The 22,928-nt window shown below is 47.0% G+C and overlaps 1 protein-coding gene across 1 annotated transcript in view; it reads right to left on the reverse strand.

The window, feature by feature from the left end:
- Positions 1–22,143, reverse strand: part of GALNT8 (polypeptide N-acetylgalactosaminyltransferase 8) — a 53,068-nt gene extending 30,925 nt beyond the window's left edge. The window contains exons 1-2 of the mRNA XM_075553383.1: positions 21,933–22,143; positions 8,603–8,867 (exon numbers count right to left, since the gene is read on the reverse strand). Of these exons, the coding sequence (XP_075409498.1) occupies positions 8,603–8,867; positions 21,933–22,143 (476 nt within the window). The remainder of the gene's footprint in view (positions 1–8,602; positions 8,868–21,932) is intronic.
- Positions 22,144–22,928: the final 785 nt, after the last annotated feature.

Below are 22,928 nucleotides of genomic sequence, written 5' to 3' on the forward strand. Positions count from 1 at the left end.
TCTACTAGCTGAAAGATGGGTAGTTCAAACCCAACTCACTCAGTGGCTCAACAAAAGAAAGGTCTGGAGACTTGCCTTCACTAAGATTCCAGCCAAGAAAATCCACAGAGCTCGGTGTAACACCATAGCATGTGGGGTTACCAGGAGTTAGAATCAACTTGATGACAATGGATGTGGTGGCGGGTTTTCATTTGTTTGTCGTTTGGTTGGTTGGTTTGAAGTCCTTACCTAAGACTCCAAAACTCCAACTTCACTGCCATCAGGTCAATGCTGACTCCCAGAGACCGTATTGGACAGAAGAGAACTGCTCCCGTGAGTTTCCAAGACTGTATCTCTTTATGGGAGTACAAAGTCTCATCTTTCTCCTGCGGAGCAGCTGATGGTTTTGAACTGCTGACTGTAAGGTAGTTGAGAGGAGCCAGAGACCAAATCGATTGAATTTGAACAAACAGGCTTTATTAGGGAGGAAAAACCCAGCCTGGGCAAAGTCCCACGGTCCAGAGTCCAGGCTAAGGGAGTTGTGCCCCAGGTTACAGGGGTGATGCTTATGTGGCCCGGGAACATGTGACTGGGCTGTTTTGAGTCCATATAAGGTAAAGTAGTCAGGGATTGGGAGATACAGGTATGTCCAGGTTTCTGGAATGTAAGGTGTCTTCCTGGTTCCAGGTGTATTCAAGCCGGGTGCAGAGCAGGGGGCCGAGAACAAAGCAGGCACTGAGCCAAATGGGCCATGCCGGGTGCAGAGTGGCAGGTTGAGAATAAAGCGGGCCATTAGCCAGCTCTGGTCAGCTCCGCAGGTGTGTGGGAGAGATTCAAGGTCACTTGCTGCTAGTTGTTTCAGCTAGCTCTGGTCAGCTCTGCACAGGTGGGGGAGATTCAAGGTCATTTACTGCTAGAAGCAGACCTGGTATTGATCCAGCCATACACTGACCTTGCCATTAGCAGCCCAACATGTAACCATGTGCTCCTTTAGCTAAGGCAGTCGTGGAGAAATAAAGAGATAAAGGAGTGAATATACAACAGTTTCGATCTGACTTCCTATTCATTTGAATCTGGTAGGCAGGTTGAATGGGCGATTCAGGAGAAAATAAGGTGTCATAAAGTTTTTCCAACTTGAACATATGTAGATCCCTTGAAAAGCTTGTGAAAATGCAGGTTCTGGTTCAGTAGGCCTTGGGCGGCGGGGTAGGGGGTGTCTGAGATTCTTCATTTCTTTTTTCTTTTTTTTTTTTTTGATTCTGCATTTCTAACAGACTCCCAGGGGATGGATGGTGGGGCTGCAAGAATGTGCGACCATAATTAAGAGTGACATCTCCAGACCCAGACGTGCGTACCTGAAGGGGAGTCACGGCGCCCTGGCATACTGTTGGATTTGGGGGAATTTCTTGTCACGTGCGGTGGAGTTGTTTCTGACTCATGGCCATCTCGTGCGTCACAGAGTAGAGCGTCTCAGGAGGGTGTTCTTGGCTGTAGTCTTCACAGAATCAGATGACCATGCTTTTTATTCTGTAGAGCGCTTTTTGGGCTGCCCTTTCCTAATGTGTATAGAAGCCCTGATGGTGCAGTGGTTAAGAGTTGGGTTGCTAACTGCAAGGTCAACAGTCGAAACCACCAGCTGCTTTCTACTCCCCTAAAGATGGAGCTTTCTACTTCCGGAAAGAGTTACAGTCTTGGAAAATCACAGGGACAGTTCTACCCTGTCTGACAGGATCACAAGGAGTTGACTTGATGGCAGTGAGTTTGGGTTTGGGTTCCATATCTGTAAGGAGCCCTGGTGGTAAAGGGGGTTAAACGCTGAACGGCTAATCCCAGGGCCTGTGGTTCAAACCCACCAGCTGCTCTGGGGAGAACATCTGGTTCTGTAAATATTTATAGTCACAGAAACTCCAAGAAGTAGATCTCTACCCCGTAGGAGCTGTGAGGCAGAAATGACTGGACAACAGTGGGTTGGGTTGGGGTTTTTCTCTTATCTTTAGTGATATTATTAAAAATAACAAAAAATTATATCATACCATTGTATTATCATGACAAGCAGAGGCAACAATGTGCACAAAATGCTTGGTATCAAAATGTTCTCAGTCAATGTCAATGCTATTATTACAACGTTGACAGCTCTTGTTGTTGAAGCTTTCCTTGGACAATGGGTGATTCACAGTGACTGAGCTCGGCAAAGGAAGAGAAGTTGTTAATTTAGGCTAGGTGCCTCTGACTCACACTGTCAAATTACCCGGCAAGTCACTGCATCTATGGCCCCAGAGGCCTCAGCCGAACACTCTAGACGGGGATGTGAAAGTCATCACTGAGTAAGTGGGCTTTGAATCCATAAGAGTTGGATAAAATCAGTCAGACACTAGCCATAGAAGAGGCTGGAGCTGAGGTCTCAAGATCATGGGCAAAGCAAAGGCTGAGGAGTCCCATGCACACTAGCTCAAAATGCTTGAAAATTCAGCTGGCAGCTCTCCATGCCTGGCATGGAATGGTTCTACAGTGAGTATTGTTTCCTTGAGAGCAAGAATCCATCATCATTGAAAATCAAAACTAATCACAGCTCTGTTCAACTTTGCTATCCTCTCTCTAAACCACATTATCCTTATCAGCTCTTTTCAGATCTCCTCTACTCCACTTTGCTGCCCAGGGATCTTTAGACTATTTGCTGGGCTGGATCCAAAATGCTTTCACAACGCTTCTCCTTTCCACACCCTACATTCTCTTCCCCGCCTTAGATGAGCGTCGGGGAATGTGGCTCCTATGCTGCCACAATTAAAAAAAGAAATCTCTCTCCCTCCTTGTTTCTCTGGCACCTAACTTGGAATCCACAGTCCACGGTCTCCGGTTCAGATGCTCCATCATTGTGCTGTCCGCTATGGTAGCCACTGGATCCATGGCCACTGCATGCTTGAAATGTGACTGTTGTCACTTAAAAAAAAAATCTAAATCATAGGGGACGAACTTGGGGCCTCTGCTCATACCCTCCCTCAATACAAGAACATTTGGTTCTATCAAATCAGCGGTCTGAGATGTTCACCATCTGGACATAATCGCTGAAGACAAAACAGGTGCATAAGCAAATGTGGTGAAGGAAGTGGATGGTGCCTGGCTATTAAAAGATATAGCGTCTGGGGTCTTAAAGGTTTGAAGTGAAATAAGCAGCCATCTAGCAGAGAAGCAACAAAGCCCACATGGAAAGGCACACCAGCTTGTGTGATCATGAGGTGTTACTGGGACCAGGTAATAGGCATCAGAAGATTCATAACAAACAAACAAACAAACAAACAAAAACATATTATTGAGAACAAGGGTGGGGGATTGGAGCAGAGACCCAAAGCCATCTGTAGACAATGGAACGGTCCTTCACAGAGCGGCCACAGGAAAAGGATGTGTCAACCAGGGTGCAGTAAAGCATCGATGAAACACACAATATTCCTTTGGTTCCTCAAGGCTTCCTCACCCCCCACCACCATGACCCCAGTGCTGCTTTTCAATTCAAACTAGACCAGAGCATGTACACAGGTATAGAAAAGAGATGGGGGCTCACGACACACAGAACCCAGAAACAGAAGTGGGAACAGTGATACCATAAGGGGAGGGATAAAGGGGGAGGACATGAAGGGAGAAAGGGGGAACAGATCGCAATGATCAACACATAACCATGCACCCCTCTCCAGGGGGAAGAACAACAGAAAACATGGGGGAAGGGACACAGCAGCTGGTGTAAAATATGAAAATAATAATAATTTATAATCTATCAAGGGGATATGAGGGAGCAGGGACAGGAGCTGATACCAAGGGCTCAATAGAAAGTAAATGTCTAGAAGAGAATTAAGGCCACATATGCACAAACATGCCTGATGCAATCGATGTGTGGATTGTAACAAGAGTTGGAAGAGTCCCCAATAAAATGATCTTTTAATTTAAAAAATTATTCCATTTTAATTCATTTAAAGAGTAACCTGGAATTAGTTGCTACCATTTCGACAGCTCAGCAGAAGACAGTAAACAAACATCCCGTGGAGCCATGGCTCCCTTCAGAGCATGAAACCACCATGGCTCTCCCAAGAAAGGAGGGAGGGCAACGAGAGAAGTAAATCGGAGCTAGGAAAAGACCATTTTGCCCACCACAATTCTGCCGAAATCAGTGTCTTGGAGAACAGAGAAGCTGATCTGCATGTCAGCAAGCAAACTTTGATCAAGTGCAAAATGCATTCTTCCCGTCGGACCCCCAGGGAAAGCTAGGCTACCAGCTGAGCAGGTTTCATGGCAACACAGCCTCAGAAGGTGCCGCCATACTTGGTGCGACACTTTCACAGTCACCATCTTGAAATCCTTAACGACGTTTTTGAAAAGGGCCTTTATACTGCTAAAACACACACTATCCCCCTGGTTCCTTGAGGCTTCCTCAGCCCCCACTATCATGACCCCAGTCCTGCCTTTCACTGCGGGCTAGACCAGAGCATGTGCACAGGTACAGATGAGAGACAAGAGCTCATGAGACACAAAATCCAGGAACAGGAATGGGAGTAAGCGTAGGGGGAAGGTGAGGGGGGAGTGGGAAAGGGAGGGCGGGAACCAATCTCAATGATCGACACACACACATACACACCCGTGGGGTGAACAACAGAAACCACAGGGGAAGGGAGACAATAGTCAGTGTACGATATGAAAATAATAATAATTTATAATCTATCAAGGGTCATGGTGGTGGGGGGGAGGTGATACCAAGGAATTCAAGTAGAAAGTAAATGTCTAGAAAAGAATGATGGCAACATGTGTACAAATATGCCTGATACAATTGATGTATGCGTTGTTATAAGAGCTCTAAGAGCCCCCAATAAAATGATGTTTTAATTAAAAAGATAAATAAATTAAAGGGGCTGGGCCCAATAGGCAACCGATGTCTCTTCTCAATTAAAGACTGAGTGATAGCTCTTCTTCCCCCAATGACAGTTTCCGTGAAGAAGTGCTCCACCGATAGCTGTTTCTAGGCTGTTGCAACTCTGGAACCCATGTGAATCTGAGCCACATGAGTTTGGAGTTTTTTAATGGGGAGCAGACAGGCAACATTCGCACTTGGTTTATAAGTATCAGTGTGACTCAGATGTTTTCCAACTATGTTTAGATTTTTGATTCATACATCTGCCCATTCACAGGGATCCTTTCTGAACCCAGTTACATGGGTTAGATCCTTTGGGATTAAACCTGGATGCTTCCCATTTAAATTAGTGTAACTCACGACGATCAAGTTCATTCTGGCTCGTAGTGAGCCCACACAATCAAGCAGAACTTCCCTGTGGGTTTCTGAGACTACAGAGTTTTATGAGAGTGGAAATTCTCATCTTTTTCCTGTGGAGCAGCTGGGGTTTTAAACTGCCGACCTTGCAGAGAGTTTAACCCACAGTACCTCAGGACTCCACAATCAGTACAAGGTCATTTCAGGTATTACTGGAGAACAGTGCCTTATACTCATTTATGGAAGCTTCTGTTCTGCAATGGACCCAGAAGGAAATTGATTTGTACGTCTTCTTCCCTCCTCCTTCCCAAGTGCCCAAAGCCAATAAATGTACCTCTGGTGCTCTGTCCTGTCTGTGGGAGGCATTGGTAACAAATCATGCCATGTCTCTCCATATGAAATCAACACAGTACTCAGAGAGCCACTGCTAATTGGAGAGGCCATGAAAGACAGAAAACCTTTCCCATCCTGCACAAGCTACCTAGGCAGAAACAAACAAACAATCAAAAGCACTGCTATCGAGTCAAAGTTCCTTCTTCGGGCCCCTTGTGGGTTTCTGAGACTGTCATAGTTAATACAAGTAGAAAGCTCAGTCTTTCTTCCTCGGAGCTGCTGAGGCTTTCCAACTGCCGACCATGCAGATCCCAGCCCAACACAACCATTACATCACCTGGGCTCCTTTTAATGAGGCAAAGGCTTTTACAAACACCTCAGGGCCAGAAGACTTCAGGGTAAGGCAGTTTGCAGGTTGGCATCAGTGGGCCCTAATAGAGAAGTAGCTTCCCACCTTCCCCATACATGGCTACACACCCTCCACCCAGCTCAAAGAAGAATCATAAGGGAAATGAGAAAATATCTTGAGATACCTGCAAATAAAAGTCACAATATATCTTCACTTACAGGCTGCACAAAGGCAGAGTTCAAAACAAAGTCAAGGCTGTATGCATCCATATTAAAAAGAACAATATATCTCAGCTCAATAGTCTAAGAAACTAGGGAAAGAAAACTAAAACAAAACTAGGAAAGGAAAGGAAATAACAAAGGCTAGAGTCAAAATGCATACGCTAGAGAACAGAGAAGTGAAAAAGAGGAACTGGATCTTTGAAGAGATCAACAGAATTGACAGCCTGCTAGCTAAACTGACCAAGAAAAAAAAATAGTAATTTATAATTTATCAAGGGATCACAAGGGTGGGAGGGGGTAAAAAGTGGAGCTGATATCAAGGGCTCATATAGAAAGTAAATGTTTAGAAAATAATGATGACAGCATGTACAAATAAGCTTGATAAAATTGATGTATGGATTGTTATGAGAGCCCCCAATAAAATGATCTTTCAAAAAAATCATTGAAAAGTATTTTAAAGACCGAAATAAATGGAAAGAGTTTCTTTACTTATGGATTGGAAGACTTAATCTTGTTAAAATGTCAGTACTCTCCAAACTGGTCTACACATTCAATGCAGTCATTATCTAAATCCTGTTGGCTCTCTTACAGAAACTAACAAGCCGATTCTAAAATTCATATGGAATTTCAAAGTTTCAGACCAGCCAACATCATCTTGAAAATTATGAAGAAAAAAATGGAGGATTCACTCATACTTATAGACTTCAAAACGTCAAGCCAAACTACAGTTATAAAGACAATTTGTTGCTGGTAAGAAGAGACCGATAGGTCAATGGGATAGAATTCAGGGTCCAAAAATAAGCCGATACCTCTATGACCAATTGGTTTTCACCAAAAATTCTAAGGCAATTCAGGGTAGAAAGAGCAGTCTCTTCAATAAAGGATGCTGGGACACTGGAATATTTTCCACATGGAAAAGTCTAGACTTGGATGTCCATGTCACATTATGTATGAAAATCAATTGAGCATGAACTGAACATCAGAGTGAAAGATTAAGCACTATAAAGTTTTAGAAGAAAACACAGGCACACATCTCCATGGCCCTGTATTAGCCGTGACATCAAAAACACAAACAACCAAAGAAAAAAGGAACTGAACATAGTCAAAATGGAAAATGCCTTCTCTCCAAAGGATATCATCCAGGACACTAGTAGAGTCCAGTCAGAATGGGGAAAAAAATTCATAAATCATATAAGCAAGCTGTATCCAAAATGTATAAAGAACTCTTGTGACTTGATCATTAAAAGACAAGGAAGCCGGTTCAAAACCAAGGGAAAGTGTATGAATCGACCTTTTTGAAAAGGACATACAAATAACATGACAATGACACTTAACAACATTAGCCATCGGGGGGGGGGGGGGGAATGCAAAGCAAAATCACAATGAGATTACAGCAAGAGGAGCTAGAAGCAAGAAGGTAGGTGTGGTACAGTGGGCAGGGTCCTGTCCTGTGGAGGGGGAAGGACAGTGGTGGGGTTTTCACTTTGGAGAACAGCATGACCGTTTCTCACAAGGTTAAACATAGAGTTGTGGCATGACCCTGCAACTTTTTTCCCCCAGTAATTTTCTTGATATACTATTCACATCATACATTTCCCTAGTCAAATTGTTTTTTTTAAGGAGTGGTATAGACTCCCCCATTCATTGTTTGCTCCGGAGATCCCCTCGCCCTCCCCACCCTCCAACCTGGCCCACGTCCCCCACAAACCATTGCATCAGCACTGTTTCCCTGCACCCCTCCTTTTGTGCTCCACAGACTGGGAAACCAAGGAGAAACGATCAAACACGAAAACAAAGCAGCCGGAAAAAAACAGTGATAATATCCTGATAAGAATAATGAGTAAGAAAGAAAAGACCACCAACAATACTTTAAAGCCAGAGAAGAAATTTCTTTCATGGGAAAAAGTGAGAAACATTTGAGCCTAGAACAAATGCAGGTTGTGACCCAGAGACTCGACAACTAAGATACACCCAACACAAGTGACAACACATGTCCACACAAAAATGTTTAATGGTCAGAACAGCATCGTTTACAATGGCCCCCAACGGGAAACAATCCAAATGCAAATCCACTAAAAAAGGAATGAAGTGTTACACAAACGCATGTTGTCACAGTTGACCCTAGAGAACCTGATGCCAAGTAAGCCAATCACACACACAAAAAACACTTATATAATTCCATTTACAGGAAAGGTCCTAAAGACTCAAAGGCAGAGGGACAGGAAGTAGCGATTGTGGCTGTCCTTCTCCAAGGTCCTCTAAATATTTGGATTATCCAGTTGTCTTCACGGAGGATTAAAAAAAAGAACTCCGTTCAGTCAGCCTGCCAGAACTTTCTATGCCCTAATCCTTCCTCCATCGTCTCCCATTTCAAGCTTCTTTCAAACCCGTTCACATGAATTGCTCCCGAAATTCATCCCACATCAAATGGAGGCCCGCTGAACGGAGGCGCACACCTCTGACCCAGCTCACCTGGGATCTCGTGTGTCCAGGATGGTGCGATTGAGGGGCAACTGGTTGCTGAGGTAAACGTTGTATCCAAACATAACAAAGAGCTTCTGGGCCCTTTCCTGCTCGCCCTCAGAGAGTCCCTCGCCCCACTGTTTGAAGAGCCGTGAGTCTGGAAAGAGCTTTTTGAAAGATTTGCGCTTTGTCTCAGTCTGCACCAGTTCCACTGGCTGCTTTAGTCTGTTGTCAACATGTCCATGTTGCTTCATAGTCAATTTCATAGCTTCTTCTGCAAATGAAGGAAGGGGGGGTGATAAAGCACTTCAGTCCATTTTCAATCTCCCAGGCATAGCTACCCATTCTAATACCCTTGAAACACGAATCTCTCCAAATTTTAAGAGTTACCTCTTCTAGACCCAGTCCTCAGCTACTAGTGGCTCAAATCTACCCAGAGGTTATCTCTGAACTGGGCCTACTCCTGAAAAACTCGGCGTGGGGAACTGTGGAGCAAGCACGATTGTACTCTGCAGACATGTGCCATCGCCGTGAGTGGAAATCAATGACTCTATCAGTAACTGGTTTGGGCTTGATGTGGTTTGATCCCAGAACACATGGCTCATGTGTCTAACGAAGGAACACGTCCAAGGCACACAGGTCACCTTGCCAAGACATGTGCGGAACCCCCGTCCCCTTCATTCAGCTCCCTGCAAACTTGTCCCAAGTCCCACGATCTGAAGGCTCTCCATGGAACCTGGTGGCCTACAGGCTGAGAAACGGGTTAATCGTGAGTCATTCTCCCCACAGAATGAAGCCTAAGAAACGCCTCCACCTGAATCGTCTGCCATAGTTTTATAGCTAGCTGACCTTACCGCCGAATCTATTAAACAAAAATCTGAAAGTCAGGCAGGCTAGGGGCAAGAGACACGGCTGCAACCTCCATTTTGAACAAACTCAAGGAGAGAGCCATTCCTTCTGTAAAATAAAACTTGAGACACATCGCACTACCCTGTGGACTCAAAGGAGGTGGGTTTGTTTTCTTCTCGTTGGTTGCTTGGTTGGTTGTGTTTTTGGAGGGGCGGAGAGGCTTGTTTCTCTTCTTGTTGTATGTGACTGACTATGGTGAATTTATTCCAACCGCCATCACCATGACCCAGTCGTTGATTTACTAGAACCTTTTCAAGTGGGGATATGCTCACCCCATAGTCCCCAATTTTCTTGCTTATAATCAGTAAACCAGCTGTCAGCGAGTCCGTTCTGCCTTGTGGTAACACCTAGTGCATCAGAATACAATTTCCCTGTGCAGAGTTTTCATTGGCCGATCTTTTGGAAGATCTCCAGCCCTTTCTTGCTAAGCATGTCTATATAGAATCTAAACCCCAGCCTTTCTATTAGAGGTGGAGTCTTAACATTTGCAGTACTCCTCTTGATGGGAAGAGTGTAAGGTTTATTTGGGTGTGAAACAGAACCAGAGATCCAATTAACAAAGTTTTAGAAGCAGGCTTTAGAGAAGCTTGCAGGCGGGCTCAGCAACTCAGGGCATTGAGTTATTGAAGCCATGCAGTGAGAAACTTTAGCTGTGTTTTTATACCCCTCTTGCTGGCAGGCACGGGGTGGTGGGGGGATGTGCCTACACAAGGGATTGTAAAAAAAGGAAGCAGTCGTTAAATTTTCCGGGAATTGGGTGGGAGTTGGGCAAACTAGCTAAGCAAGCATCCTGTTAGTGAGAACATGCACTTTTGGACATTTGTGGTTTACCAAAGGGAGGGGGAGGTAGGTGAGGGGTGAGTTTCAAGAACTAACATGGAAGCGCCTGATTCAAAATGGAGTTTCTTGTGCCAAGGCCATACATCCCAGACTCCACCTTATAAGGAAAATGGACGACGTCATGTTTTCGGTAACTGCTTCCTGCGGGCCATGGACGACAATTAAGGGAGGGTGGGGGCAGTTTGTAAGGCAGAATACTGGGATTCTAGGACCGGCACGCGACGGGAGAATTCATATCAAGGTTCCTGGAGAGATTCATATTGGGGTTCATATAGCTGTATCATCATTTGGTGAACTGCAGCTTGGGTGATGTCGTGGAGCCGGCTTTGGAGGAGCTGGATAAAACAAGGAGCGATTAAAACAAAATTATAACTAAAATTATGGGTCCTAATATGGGGGCTAAAAAGGAATACAGAGAAGTGTTCCACCAGGAAAAAGTCCCATCTGTTTTTGGTCTGGTGCTCTGTAACTCACGGCTTAGTTTATTTAGGGTCTGGATATTGGTTTCCACAACTCCCGACTCATTGATGTAATAGCAGCATTTCTCCTGGAGGAAGAGGCAGGGTCATCCCTTTTCCGCTGTGATGAGGTCTAGAGCGTGGCGGTTCTGTAAGGTAACTTGAGCAATAGAGGTTGCTTTTCTTTGCAAGGAGGCTAAGGATTCTGCAGACGTATCGAGTGCCAATTGGAAGCGTTCGGCTAACTGATCAGTTGTGGTAATGGAGTGTCCCAGGGCGCCACCACTCAGTCCCACCACGACGAAGCTAGGGAAAGGCTTACAACAAGCAGGAGAAAAACTGCTCTTTTACTGCGGTGACTATGTGTCTGGGTGTATTTGGTCTGGAATTCAGCTGGGGTGTAGACAGTGAGCTGCGGAACTAGAGTGACAGGTAGGCATAAGAAGGCAGACCTGCTACTGATGTTAAGATGTTTGGTGAGTGTATAATTGCACCAGAAGAAAAATCCTGCTGGTGCTGTTATTGGCTGGGAAGGTGGCATTGTGGTGTTGTACAGCTGAGTGGATGGATGCATTGGAGTAACAAAGCGGCACCTGTGCATACCCTGGTGTGAAGTAAAAAGCGACATTGGGGGTTGTTACAGGTTGCGTGGTGGAGATCTTAAGTGCAGATGACCAGCTGGGAACTGGGACTGCTGCTAGAGGAGGGCGTTCCAGGGCTACACACATGAAGCAAGTGGAAAGGTTGCCTAATCCAGCCAAGGTTGGCGATGGCTAGTCCCTGCCACATCAGGGTGAGCCAGGAGAAGGGAGAGTTGGAAGGTTTAGAAATTTTGTTAGTGAGTTGATGTTCTTGGATCTGAATATTACGGTGGATGGTGGATTGGACCTGGGCTAGCGACCTCCTTATGAACAGTCCAGCATTAGGGTATGTGCTGTGGGAGTTGAAATACCAGCTTCCCTTGACTGGTTTGGTCTACCTGTTGTTCCACGGATCAGGGATGGTTCAGGTGAATTGTGTTCCTGACCAATAGAACCGGTGGGATTTGGTTATAGGGTAGGGGTAAGCATGGTGAATATTGCAGGACTTTCAGTGGCATCCTGTGTTTACTTCTACCCATTTTTGTGCACAAGCAGGGTTAGAGGTTTGGTCATATAGAAAACAAACGATGGGGGAAGTTGGTTATGGGAGAACGTGTGCATTCAGGGAGTTGGAACTGTGTTTGAACAAGGTGAAATTAAGGTAAACTGAACCGGAATAACCAGTGACCGGGCAATTGGCTGTGGCTAGGAGATAACTTTTTCCTGTGAGTAGGTGATACATTTTCAGTGAGAAAAAACCTCTGGGCAAAAGGGGAAGTTAATGCCAGGCTTAGCTGGCTGGTTTGGTGAGGCGAGTGAGGCAGAGAGACATAGGACCCATAAACTGAACAGATCCCTGGGGGTCATGGTTAGTTTTGGTTACCGGTTTGACTCTGGACAGGTGTATCCAAGAGTGTAGGCCCACTACCTTGACGGCCGAGGGAGTGGTGAGGATGACAGTGTATGGACCTTCCCACCAGGGTGTCAAAGGTTTGGGTATTAAAGATTTTTTTTAAACATTTTATTAGGGGCTCATACAACTCTTACCACAATCCATACCTATACATACATCAATTGTATAAAGCACATCCACACATTTCCCTGCCCCAATCATTCTCAAAGCATTTGCTCTCCACTTAAGCCCTTTGCATCAGGTCCTCTTTTTTTTTCCCTTCCCTCCCCACTCCCCCCTCCCTCATGTGCCCTTGGTAATTTATACATTGTTATTTTGTCATATCTTGCCCTATCCGGAGTCTCCCTTCGCCCCCTTCTCTTCCGTCCATCTCCCAGGGAGGAGGTCACATGTGGATCCTTGTAATCAGTTCCCCCTTTCCAACCCACTCACCCTCCACTCTCCCAGCATCGCCCCTCACACCCTTGGTCCTGAAGGTATCATCCACCCTGGATTCCCTCTACCTCCAGCCCCCATATGCACCAGTGTACAACCTCTGCCCTATCCAGTCCTGCAAGGTAGAATTCGGATCATGGTAGTTGGGGGGAGGAAGCATCCAGGATCTGGGGGAAAGCTGTGTTCTTCATCGGTACTACCTCGCACCCTGACTGACCCATCTCCTCTCCTAAATCCCTCTATGAGGGGATCTCCAGTGGCCGACACTTGGGTCTTGGGTCTCCACTCTGCACTTCCCCCTTCATTCAATATGGTGTGTGTGTATATATATATATATATATATATATATATATATATACACACACATATATATACATATATATATTTTTTTGCATGATGCCTTATACCTGGTCCCTTTGGCACCTCGTGATCGCACTGGCTGGTGTGCTTCTTCCATGTGGGCTTTTTTGCTTCTGAGCTAAATGGCCACTTGTTCACCTTCAAGCCTTTAAGACCCCAGACACTATCTCTTTTGATAGCCGGGCACCATCAGCTTTCTTCGCCACATTTGCTTATGCACCCATTTGTCTTCAGCGATCCTATCATGGAGGTGTGCAGCCAATGATATGATTTTTTGTTCTTTGATGCCTGATAACTGATCCCTTCGGGACCACTCGATCGCACAGGCTGGTGTGTTCTTCCATGTGGGCTTTGTTGCTTCTTAGCTAGATGGCCGCTTGTTTATCTTCAAGTCTTTAAGACCCCAGTCACTATCTCTTTTGATAGCCGGGCACCATCAGCTTTCTTCACCACATTTACTTGTTCACCCACTTTGGCTTCAGCAGTTGTGTCGGGAGAGTGAGCATCATAGAGTTCGGGAGAGTGAGCATCATAGAGTTCCAATTTAATAAAAGAAAGTATTCATGCATTGAGGGATTTAATTAACACGGCGTCTCCAGGGTGTACTGACTTTTGGAGGTTGGGAGAGGCTGGAGAAAATTCAGGGATAACGGAGTTAACGTGTTGTCTAAGGAGGTTGTGGAGGAAAGACAGGCATGGTAAATATGAGGCTAATGGAGGGCTGTCACCGGGAGGGAGAGGGGAGAAGAGGAAAGGTCTCCCTTAAAGTATTTCAAATGGACTGAGGCTGGATGGCTCCCGGGGTGCCACGCGCAAACAGGTAAGAGCAAAGGGTAATAACTTGCATAGTGTAACAATAATATCCTGATAAAATTGCTCTAAGCACAAACAATTCTTTGGGACTAATCTTATTTTAACAAGGGCAACTGTGTTTTCAGTTTACTTATTGTGGCTCAGAACTTGGGAAAACATAAAGACACTGTATTAAGAGAGTTACTAATACACTTCAGTTAAAACTTAGTGATTTTTTAAAATTTCCCCCATTTTTATTTTATAACTAACACTGAAGAGTTAAAAGGAATTTATCTGCTAAAGCTGTGGGTTTTTTTTTTTTTTTTAAACTGCAGGGTACTGAAGCAGAGCATTTGATTTAACCCCTTCCTTACTTCTGCTTGGGTCTGCTTAACAATTCCAGTTTTGTTTTTAATAAAAGTAACCTTAGGCTTAGTAGGTAGGCTTTTGAAACTGGAAACTGGGGGCTGGGATGAAGTTGTGGAGGTGGCCTGACTTAAGAGGGCGATAAAGGGGAGAGTGTTGCTGGAGGAGGAGATGGTAGCATGTAACCTGGTTAAAATATCCCTTCCCAGCAATGGAACAGGGCATGAGGGGATAACTAAAAAGGAGTGAAAAATGGGAATTGATTGAATTGGCCAAAAGAGAGGTTTTGTTTTCTGCGGAGTGGAGGGGGGCCCAGCTATTCCCATAACTGAGACCTGGGAAGGGGAAGTAGGACCCGAGTGAGAGGGCGAAATGGAGAAGGTAGCCCACTACCTGGAGCATGACCCTGGGCTCGGCGAGGGTTACCGGAGTTGAGGAGTCAGGGCCTCTTCAGTCCATGAACCCCAGCAGCTCCATACCTTGCAGCTCTGTGTCTGGAGTTTCCGGGATCTCGGTGCCTTGGCTTTGTGGAGCCGGGGGTAGAGCCAGGGTCGGGCAGTCCCACTTCCAGGGGACTGCCTTGCACAGCAGGCAAGGTTTGGTAGGAGGTTTGGGGTTAAGCAAGCTTTTTCCCAGTGACCATCGCGGCCACACTTGAAGCAGGCTCCTGGTGGTAAGCGCAGCTCCCCTGGGGAGCGCGGTGATGGATGGGATTACCTGCCAGCCTTAGGGCTGCTACCAGGGCTTGGGAATGGAAGCTAACCATCTGTTGGCCCCTCACCTGGTGAGTGGCCTCAGCCATCTCCTCCTGGGTGTTAAAAACTTTAAATGCCATTTTTACCAGATCCTGTATAGGAATTTCAAATTTGGACTGCCCGGTGCCCATGGTGAGAGAAAGATAAAGAGATTCAGCTCACAGACACTGCAGAGATGTGAATAGGAAACACACAGCCAGGTAAAACAGTTCTAGGCTAACCCTCTGAGAGTTAGTCCAGTCTGAAGGGGGAGGAGGGCACCCAGCACCCATGGTGAGAGTAAGAGGGAGGAGAAGATAAAGAGATTCAGCTTACAGACACTGCAGAAGTGTGAATAGGAAGTACACAGCCAGGTCAAACAGCTCTAGGCTAACCCTCTGAGAGTCCAGTCTGAGGGGGCAGCTGCCGCGAGGTCTATTGCCAACAGTCCCGTCAGCAGTGGGACCGTCTGAAAGTGAATGCCAGCACCTTAGGTAAAAGGCCACACAGAAAGAGGGAGAGGGAGTGAGCAGAAGCAAGGTTTCGGTTTTCCGGGTGAACGGGACCAGGCAGGAGTCACCTAGGCATCACCAAGAGAGTCCTGGCTGGGACAGCAGTGAAAGACATGGGGGAGGGATTGGCAAGACATCTCAAGAACAATCACTCCCCAAGGCTCCTGGAGCCAACGGAAGGAGAATTCCCGGCGCTGCCGCATCTCAGGTGGGAAGACTCCAGCGGAGCTCAAAAAGCCAAAACCAAGCTTGGATAAATAGAGGGAAGTGGAAAGAAAAAAAGGGAACTCACCAGGGCAGCTGCAGGTTGGTTTTGAACACGTCCAAGCGCGGAAGGCAAGGAGATAGGGGGCTCTCAGGGGACCCCAAAGGAGGGGGGAGCCGCACACCTATTCCGGGTGCCTCGCCTAAAGGTCCTGGAGATTTTGGGGAGATAAGGGGGCTCTCAGGGGACCCCCAAAGGAGGGGGGAGCCACACACCTATCCCGGGTTCTCGGCACCAAATTGTAAGGTTTATTTGGGCCCGAAACAGAACCAGAGATCCAATTAACAAAGTTTTAGAAAGAATATCGTTGAGAGCTTGTTAGAAATGGGGCATCCCCCCATCCAGCCCCCCAGAGATTCTGATTTAGTAGGTCTGAGACTAGAGACCCGGTGTGTGTAGTGGATTAGAGGTTGAACTGCTAACCCGAAAGTCAGTAGTTCAAATCTACCAGGGGCTCTTTGGGAGAAAGAAGAGACTTCTTGCTCCTATAAAGATTGACAGGCTCAGAAACCCAAAGGAACAGTTCTCTTCTGTCCCGAGGGGTTACTGTGACTTGGAATCAACTTGGGGTACAGCTAAGAGTTTATATATATATTTGCTCCAGATAAATGCAACTACCCAATGATTTTGCAAACACTGTCTTAACTCCACAGAATGAGCAATGGCAGGCCCTTGCAGATAATACTTTCCTACATAGGTGGTTTTCCAGAAAATATAATATCGCAAGGCAATGGTAGCTGGCACTGAGAGAACAGGCCCACCACTTTGAGAGCATTTTCCATCCCTCAGTTAGGGCACAGCATATTCTTTATCAGTCATACTGGGACACCTGACCCAGTGAATGACATGTATTAAGAGTTATTCCAGGACAACAGGGGTAAACAGAGTAGCCAAAGTCAATGAAGACTCACCACCCACCCCCTCAACCCAAAGCAGGAGAGTATATTAGTATCAGTTTCCGTATGTTTTTCACAGAAGCATCTAGCTCCACAAGGTCTAGATCTGGCGTTAAATATAGGTTCCCCTCAACACCATCAACACCAGTAACCTTGTCCCCTTATTGCAGGCGCATGATTCCGCTCCATCTGGGAAACTGGCTGGGAATGTCAAGAGAAGATGGACGAGAGATCAGCGCTTTGGGCTGTCGATACACATGCCCCCAGGCAGCCTCATCTCAACTTAGGCTGACTCTGCTGCTGCCATGTCACGTGCTCTCCATGAACACGTTATCAAGTTAGAGGCGGGTTCCAATAAGCTGCTCTGCCCCATTCCTCCAAACGCCCCCACCCCACCATCATCTTCTCTCCTTGATCTCATCTACCTCGAGGTCTTGCCTTTCTGTTTCTTGCAGCCTCTAAGCCACTCTCCACTGCACAACCTGGGGTTCTCAGACTTGGATGAGTTTGCATCTCATCCTTGGCCACTGACCAGTTGTGGGACCTCAGGAGAGTGTCAACCTCTCAGTTTCCCTGTCTGTACAATGGGGACAATTAGATGACTTTATATATGTGAAACATAGAACTATGCCTGGAACTTAGTAATTGCTCAATTAACATTGATTATTGCCATTAGGATCATCATCATCATTATCTCAATTGAGGACTGAAGACACCTCTCTTGCTGCTATTGTTCAAGGTCCCCAAATTTCTTAACAACTTAATTCATCACTTCCTGACCCACCAAGTCATGTGAGGCTACTTCTTACTTCCGCCAAGGGTGCTAACCACGTTTTCCCGCAGACTAAGCCTCAAACACCCCAGGCCTCCTTGACTCTCACCTTGGACTCTCTGGTCCCCACCTTTATTCAGCACCTGAACAGAATACTGTTTACTGTCTTGGGGTAGAACTTACCTTTCTTTTCGACTGATCACAGTTCAATGCTTTATTAACACTTATCTGGATTGTTCATCTACCAAAGATTGTTCGAGCACATATTCTGCACCAGGAGTCTCTGGGTAGTGCAGACAGTTCATACATTTGACTGCCAATCCCAAGGCTCAGGGTTTAAGTCCACCCTAAGGTGCCTGGGAAGAAAGGCCTGAAGCTCTGCACTTGAAAAAGCAGCCATGGAAGCCCCATGGAGTACCATTCTCCCTTAATACACAGGGGGCCATCATGAATCAGAGTCAACTGCGAGCTCATCAGTTCAAAACCACCAGCCAGCCACCCAGAAGAAAGATGAGGCTTTCTATTCTTGCAAGGGGTGACAGTCTCAGAGACCCAGAAAAGCGATTCTACCCTGACCCATAGGGCCAAGATGAGCTGGAATGGACTCAGTGGCAGTGGATGAGGAGGGAAGTACTACCTGGTTGTGAAGGAGAGAATGGTTGGGAATAGAGAAAAGGGGAGTTCCAGACGGAAGGGTTGGGTATGGGTCACCCAGAGGCTACTCAAGTTACCCAGGATGAAGCAGGCAGAGATGGCAACTATGGACCAGATGCCATTAAATCTCTGAGTAAGGAAGTTGTCAGAGCAGTCAGTAGGAGACTTGTCAGCAGAAGAAAGGAGGTAGTGGGCCTTTAAAGGAGAGTGGAGTCTGTCACAATAGTCTCTTGGATCTCTACTTTCTTCGATTGGACTGATCCTCAAGTCAAATTCACATTTCCTGAGCATGATTTTGGGTATGATACTCCAAGAGCCACTGTCCTATGGACCCACGTAGTTCTCACTAATCTGCCCCTGACACCACATTAAATTGCCATCAGACTATGGGCACCGCTTCCATGTCTGATTCTGTCCGGCGCGTTCTGCAAAAAGGCACCCCCTTTTCAGGACATAGCACAGCTGTGTAGATTTTTGCTGGGTGGATTTGACCCTGGCCACAGCTTGGTGAGAGATGTTGTCTGGATTTCAGATCCTGACGCAGTGCTTAATGTTACAGCTATTGAGTCAGCCCAAGTCTGTGATCCCTGGTCTCAGCTATACTTTCTTTTTAGATGCAAACCACCAGCGCTGTCTTCTGAGGTGCCTCTAACTTCTGGGTCCTCAGGGGAGCATTTAACTCTTTGTACCACTCAGGGACTCCTGTGTTTCCATAGACCCCACTGTTACAGATTCAATCCCAACTCCCAGTGACCCTACAGGACAGAGGAGGACTGGCCCTCAGGATTTCCAAGGCTGTCATCCTTATGGCCTTGAAACTCCTCTCTATTCCTCATTGGAGAATCTCTGCCTTTTCTTTTTCATTCACTGCTGCCAGTGGGACATGGCTGGTTCTGAGTCACCATCAAGTCCATGCTGACTCACAGTGACCCCCTGTGGGTTTCCAAGACTGTAACTGTTTACAGGAGTAGAAACCCCAATCTGTGTCCCCCGGGGCTGCTACAGGCTTCAAACTGCTGACCATGCAGATCATAGCCCAATGTGTAACCGCTACACCACCAGGGCTCCTCCCTACTTAAAATATCAATGGCTTCTTTTGTGCCACACATTACCTTAACATTTCCTGAGGTAACTGTCACTTTATAGGTATTACTATGCCCATCTAAGTTACCTGCCAAATATTACTTGTCATTAATACTTGCTCTTCATACCCTGCAGGGTCTGCAGTAAGCACAGTCTCGATAGTTTATAACAGAGATCTAATTATAAGAGGGATATTCTTGATAGTCTATAATAGGAGTATAATTACTGGCTTAGGGCTGTCTTCAATCCTCTGGGATCCCTGAAGACAAGCAGCAGCCAGGATGGCTGACTAGCAGTCATTAAATGAGCTTCCCTTTTTGGGAATCCCTGTGTGAAAGAAAAATGTGTATGATCTAGAAACAGAATCCAACTTCTGAGTGATGGTGTGTCCCTGGCATCAGATGACTTGAGAGTGTGCCAATGGCAATAAGTGCAGAAGGGGCAGGCCACTGGAAAGAGAGGTGGCTAATTAGAAGGTCCTTTTGTGCCATTTGAGGGAAAGCATAGTGGGGTTTTGGGTAAGGCTCCTTCCTGCCATTGTAAGGCCTGAGGACACTGAACCAGTAAGACAAGCGTCTGATTGAGTCAGAGAGTTCCGGTAGGGATGGGGCAAGGGTGGGGGTTCTGCTATGAAGTGGCAGTGGAGCTGGGATTGCCAGCCCAGGTACACAGGCTTCCTCCTCCTCAGAGAAGTGGCACTGAACATATTTGCATAGTCGATGCCCAACCCAGAGCTGGAACTGATCGTCTTCTCTCTGCCTTACCCCTTTGCTGCCCTGTCCACCGTTGTTCTCCCTATCAGACATTCACTCATTCAGTCACCTATTGAACTTCTAGGTACCAGACACACAGCATGAGCGTGGGGGATAAGACTCTCATAGAACAAGGCCTTAGGGGACTCACCTTCCCCCAAACCAGGCCACAATAAAATATAAATCTTATATGCAAGCACGTAGAGGGTGCTCTTGTCTGTGTTGACTTTCCTAGGCAATGATACCCAGTTACTTCATCACACAGGCATCTAGATATTTCTATAGAGGTGTCTTGTAGATGCGGGTAGCACCTAGAGTTAAGGAAAGGAGATTCTCCTCCAAGATGTGGGTGCGACGCATCAATCCATTGAAAGCCTGAAGAGGAAACAGGAGGTTCCCCTAAGGAAGTCCCTGTGGACTGCACTATCAGATCCCATCGATCCCCTAGAAGTCAGATTTGCCCGGCCAGATCCCAGGACTGCCTGTGTGAGCTCCAGATATAGAGACGGAGAAATCGGTGTGTCTTCGGGAGGTCTGGGGACACCACAGTGAAGCTGCTGGCTGAAAGGGCAGTCACCCACAGCCCCACCTGTGCTGCAGGAGAAAGACGAGGCATCTGGTGCCATAAAGATTCCCGTGCCTCTACCATCCAGGCTATGCCAATAGCAACCTTAGGGGACAGAGTGGTGCTGTCCTCTTTGGATTTTTGAGGCTGAAAATTTTTATGGGAGCAGACAGCCTCAACTTTCTCCTGAGGAGCCACTCGTAGACCTGAGCCACTGACCTTGTGGTTAGTAGCCCAACTCATAACCATCACCAGGATGCCTCCACAAAGGTTACAGGGTTATTGGAAATCCCACAAGGCAGTTCTACCCTTGACCTATGAGTAAGAATCCACTCAGTGGTAACGGGTAATTTGTCTGGTGGAACCTGATTGACGTGGGTGTGGAGGTGTTTTGTGCCTCTTCCTCACCTGATTTTTCCCTTTCTCTTCTCCTCCTCACATAAGCTCGTTCATTCCCTCCCCCTTGGACTCTCTCACTTCTTTGCTCCTTCTTTCCCTCTCTAGCTCATTCCTGCTCACAGAAGTCAGACGTGGAGGCTCATGCAACTCATGGTGAGCCAGCACCTAGTGAATCTTACCCAGAACTTCAGAGGAGAAGGTTAAGATGGAGTTCCAATCAGCCTAACGATCCCTTTGGGTATGGATTAAGAACCGAGCTGTATCAGCATGGCCTTGGGAGGTTCAGTAGGCAGTATGACTGTTATCGGCAGCGGCAGTAACACATATGGATCAGAAACTTGAGGCTCTGATGGCCATAACAGAATTCAACCTGAGGTCCAGGAACCAAGCTCCCCAACAGTTCAGCAAGCATCACACAGCACAACTGAAGTAAGGTCTTTGCTCCCCTCTGTGTACCAAGCCCCTGCATCTATATCCTCAGGACAGGTGATTGTGGACTTCTTGGCGATCCTCAGCCTAAGTTTCAGTGATCACATATGTACACACACACACACACACACACACACCATGTTGACAAACACGTGTTGACAAAACACACTCTACTCTTCTCCCCCCCGCCGACCCCCAACTACTTGTTCTAATCTCCCTTTCTTCTCCACTGATCTCCACACTGGAGTCCTGGTCGTGCTTGGCCGCTGAACTAACCTAAAACACAGCAGCCGGAACCCACCAGCTACACCCCTGAGAAAGATGGGGTAAAAATGCACAGCGTTGGGAAAATGGTGGGACAATTTTATTCTGCCCTGCCCGGTTGCTCTGAGTTCGAATTGCCTTCATGGCCATGGGCTCAGTTTATCTGTGGGTCTGTCTCCACGCTCACCTCACATTTGGAGGCACAGGGGTCAATGCCAAGTGCTTACACTGAGAGACGAGAATATAGCTCCTCGTCCATTGTCCCCCCACCCACCCACCAAGACCCTGTTTCTACTTTCTGAACACCCCATCCCTCACGGATTCCTCCCACCAGCCCCCGTATCAGTATGAACAACTTACTCATTTGCTGTAAATCCAGCTCCATGTGAGAGAGTCTCTTTATCACTGCCTCGTCCCACTCAGCCAACGGCCGGGGAAGGTTCTTCTGGAGTCCACCCAGAAGCCAGCTTTGCAAGGATCCCTTGGCGTAAAATGCCAGGAGGATATTGAGGGCAATGATCAGAGCCAGCCCGAGGCAGAGAGCTTTGGGGAAATTTCTCCGAAGCATCATCTTCTGCCGGCGCTTCTCTCCAGTCCCTGTGGGGCTGAGAGTGTCACTGGCCAGGCAGGCGGGGCCGCCGGATCTGGAGAGCTTTGTCTCTGACCTGCATGGATGACACCCTGTCTGCTGAGCCAGATGTTCTCCGGCTGGGAAAGCCGTTTGTCACAAGCTGCCAGCTTCTCCTGGAGCAGCGTCAGGTGTGTGGAGTGTGCCAGGGCAGCCGCCCAGGGATAACTAGGTCACCTGGGCACACCTTGCCGGGCTTCAGCAGTCAGGTGAGTGCTCCCTGCTAGGGATAATTCTGGCTGCCTAGTGCAGAGGCTTCTCTTGCTCACTGTGTTCTGCATTGGATTTGTCTCTGCAGCAGAGCAGGGGAGATCTGCTTCTGTGGCCACAGAGTGAGAAAAGGGATCCATAGGGCTGGAAGCTTCTGTTCTGAATGTGCGCCTTTCGAGAGCAGGCTCTGTGGCACAGATGGCTTCTCTTCTAGTTCTCTGGGACTTTGAGCATACGCGGCGGGCACTGTTCAACTAGCTTGGAGTGGGGTTTGGTTTCCCCGCTGGTTTCTGGGGCCCACCTATGTGGAGAAAATTACAACTGAGCTCAAGGCAGCCTCCTGGGGTGAGCCTCGGGAGATGGACTTACTCCCCAGAGCTCTATGTTCTGTTTGCTTTACATGACTTTTCACACTGGGACTGCACCATCCCCAGTCCTCAGTAACTCTTCTGCTGTCCCATGCAAAGCTATGCTTCCTGTACATCTCAGATAAACGTACGCTCATCATTGTAATGTAG

This window comes from Tenrec ecaudatus, chromosome 6 (genome assembly GCF_050624435.1).
Source record: "Tenrec ecaudatus isolate mTenEca1 chromosome 6, mTenEca1.hap1, whole genome shotgun sequence".
Lineage (NCBI taxonomy): Eukaryota > Metazoa > Chordata > Mammalia > Afrosoricida > Tenrecidae > Tenrec > Tenrec ecaudatus.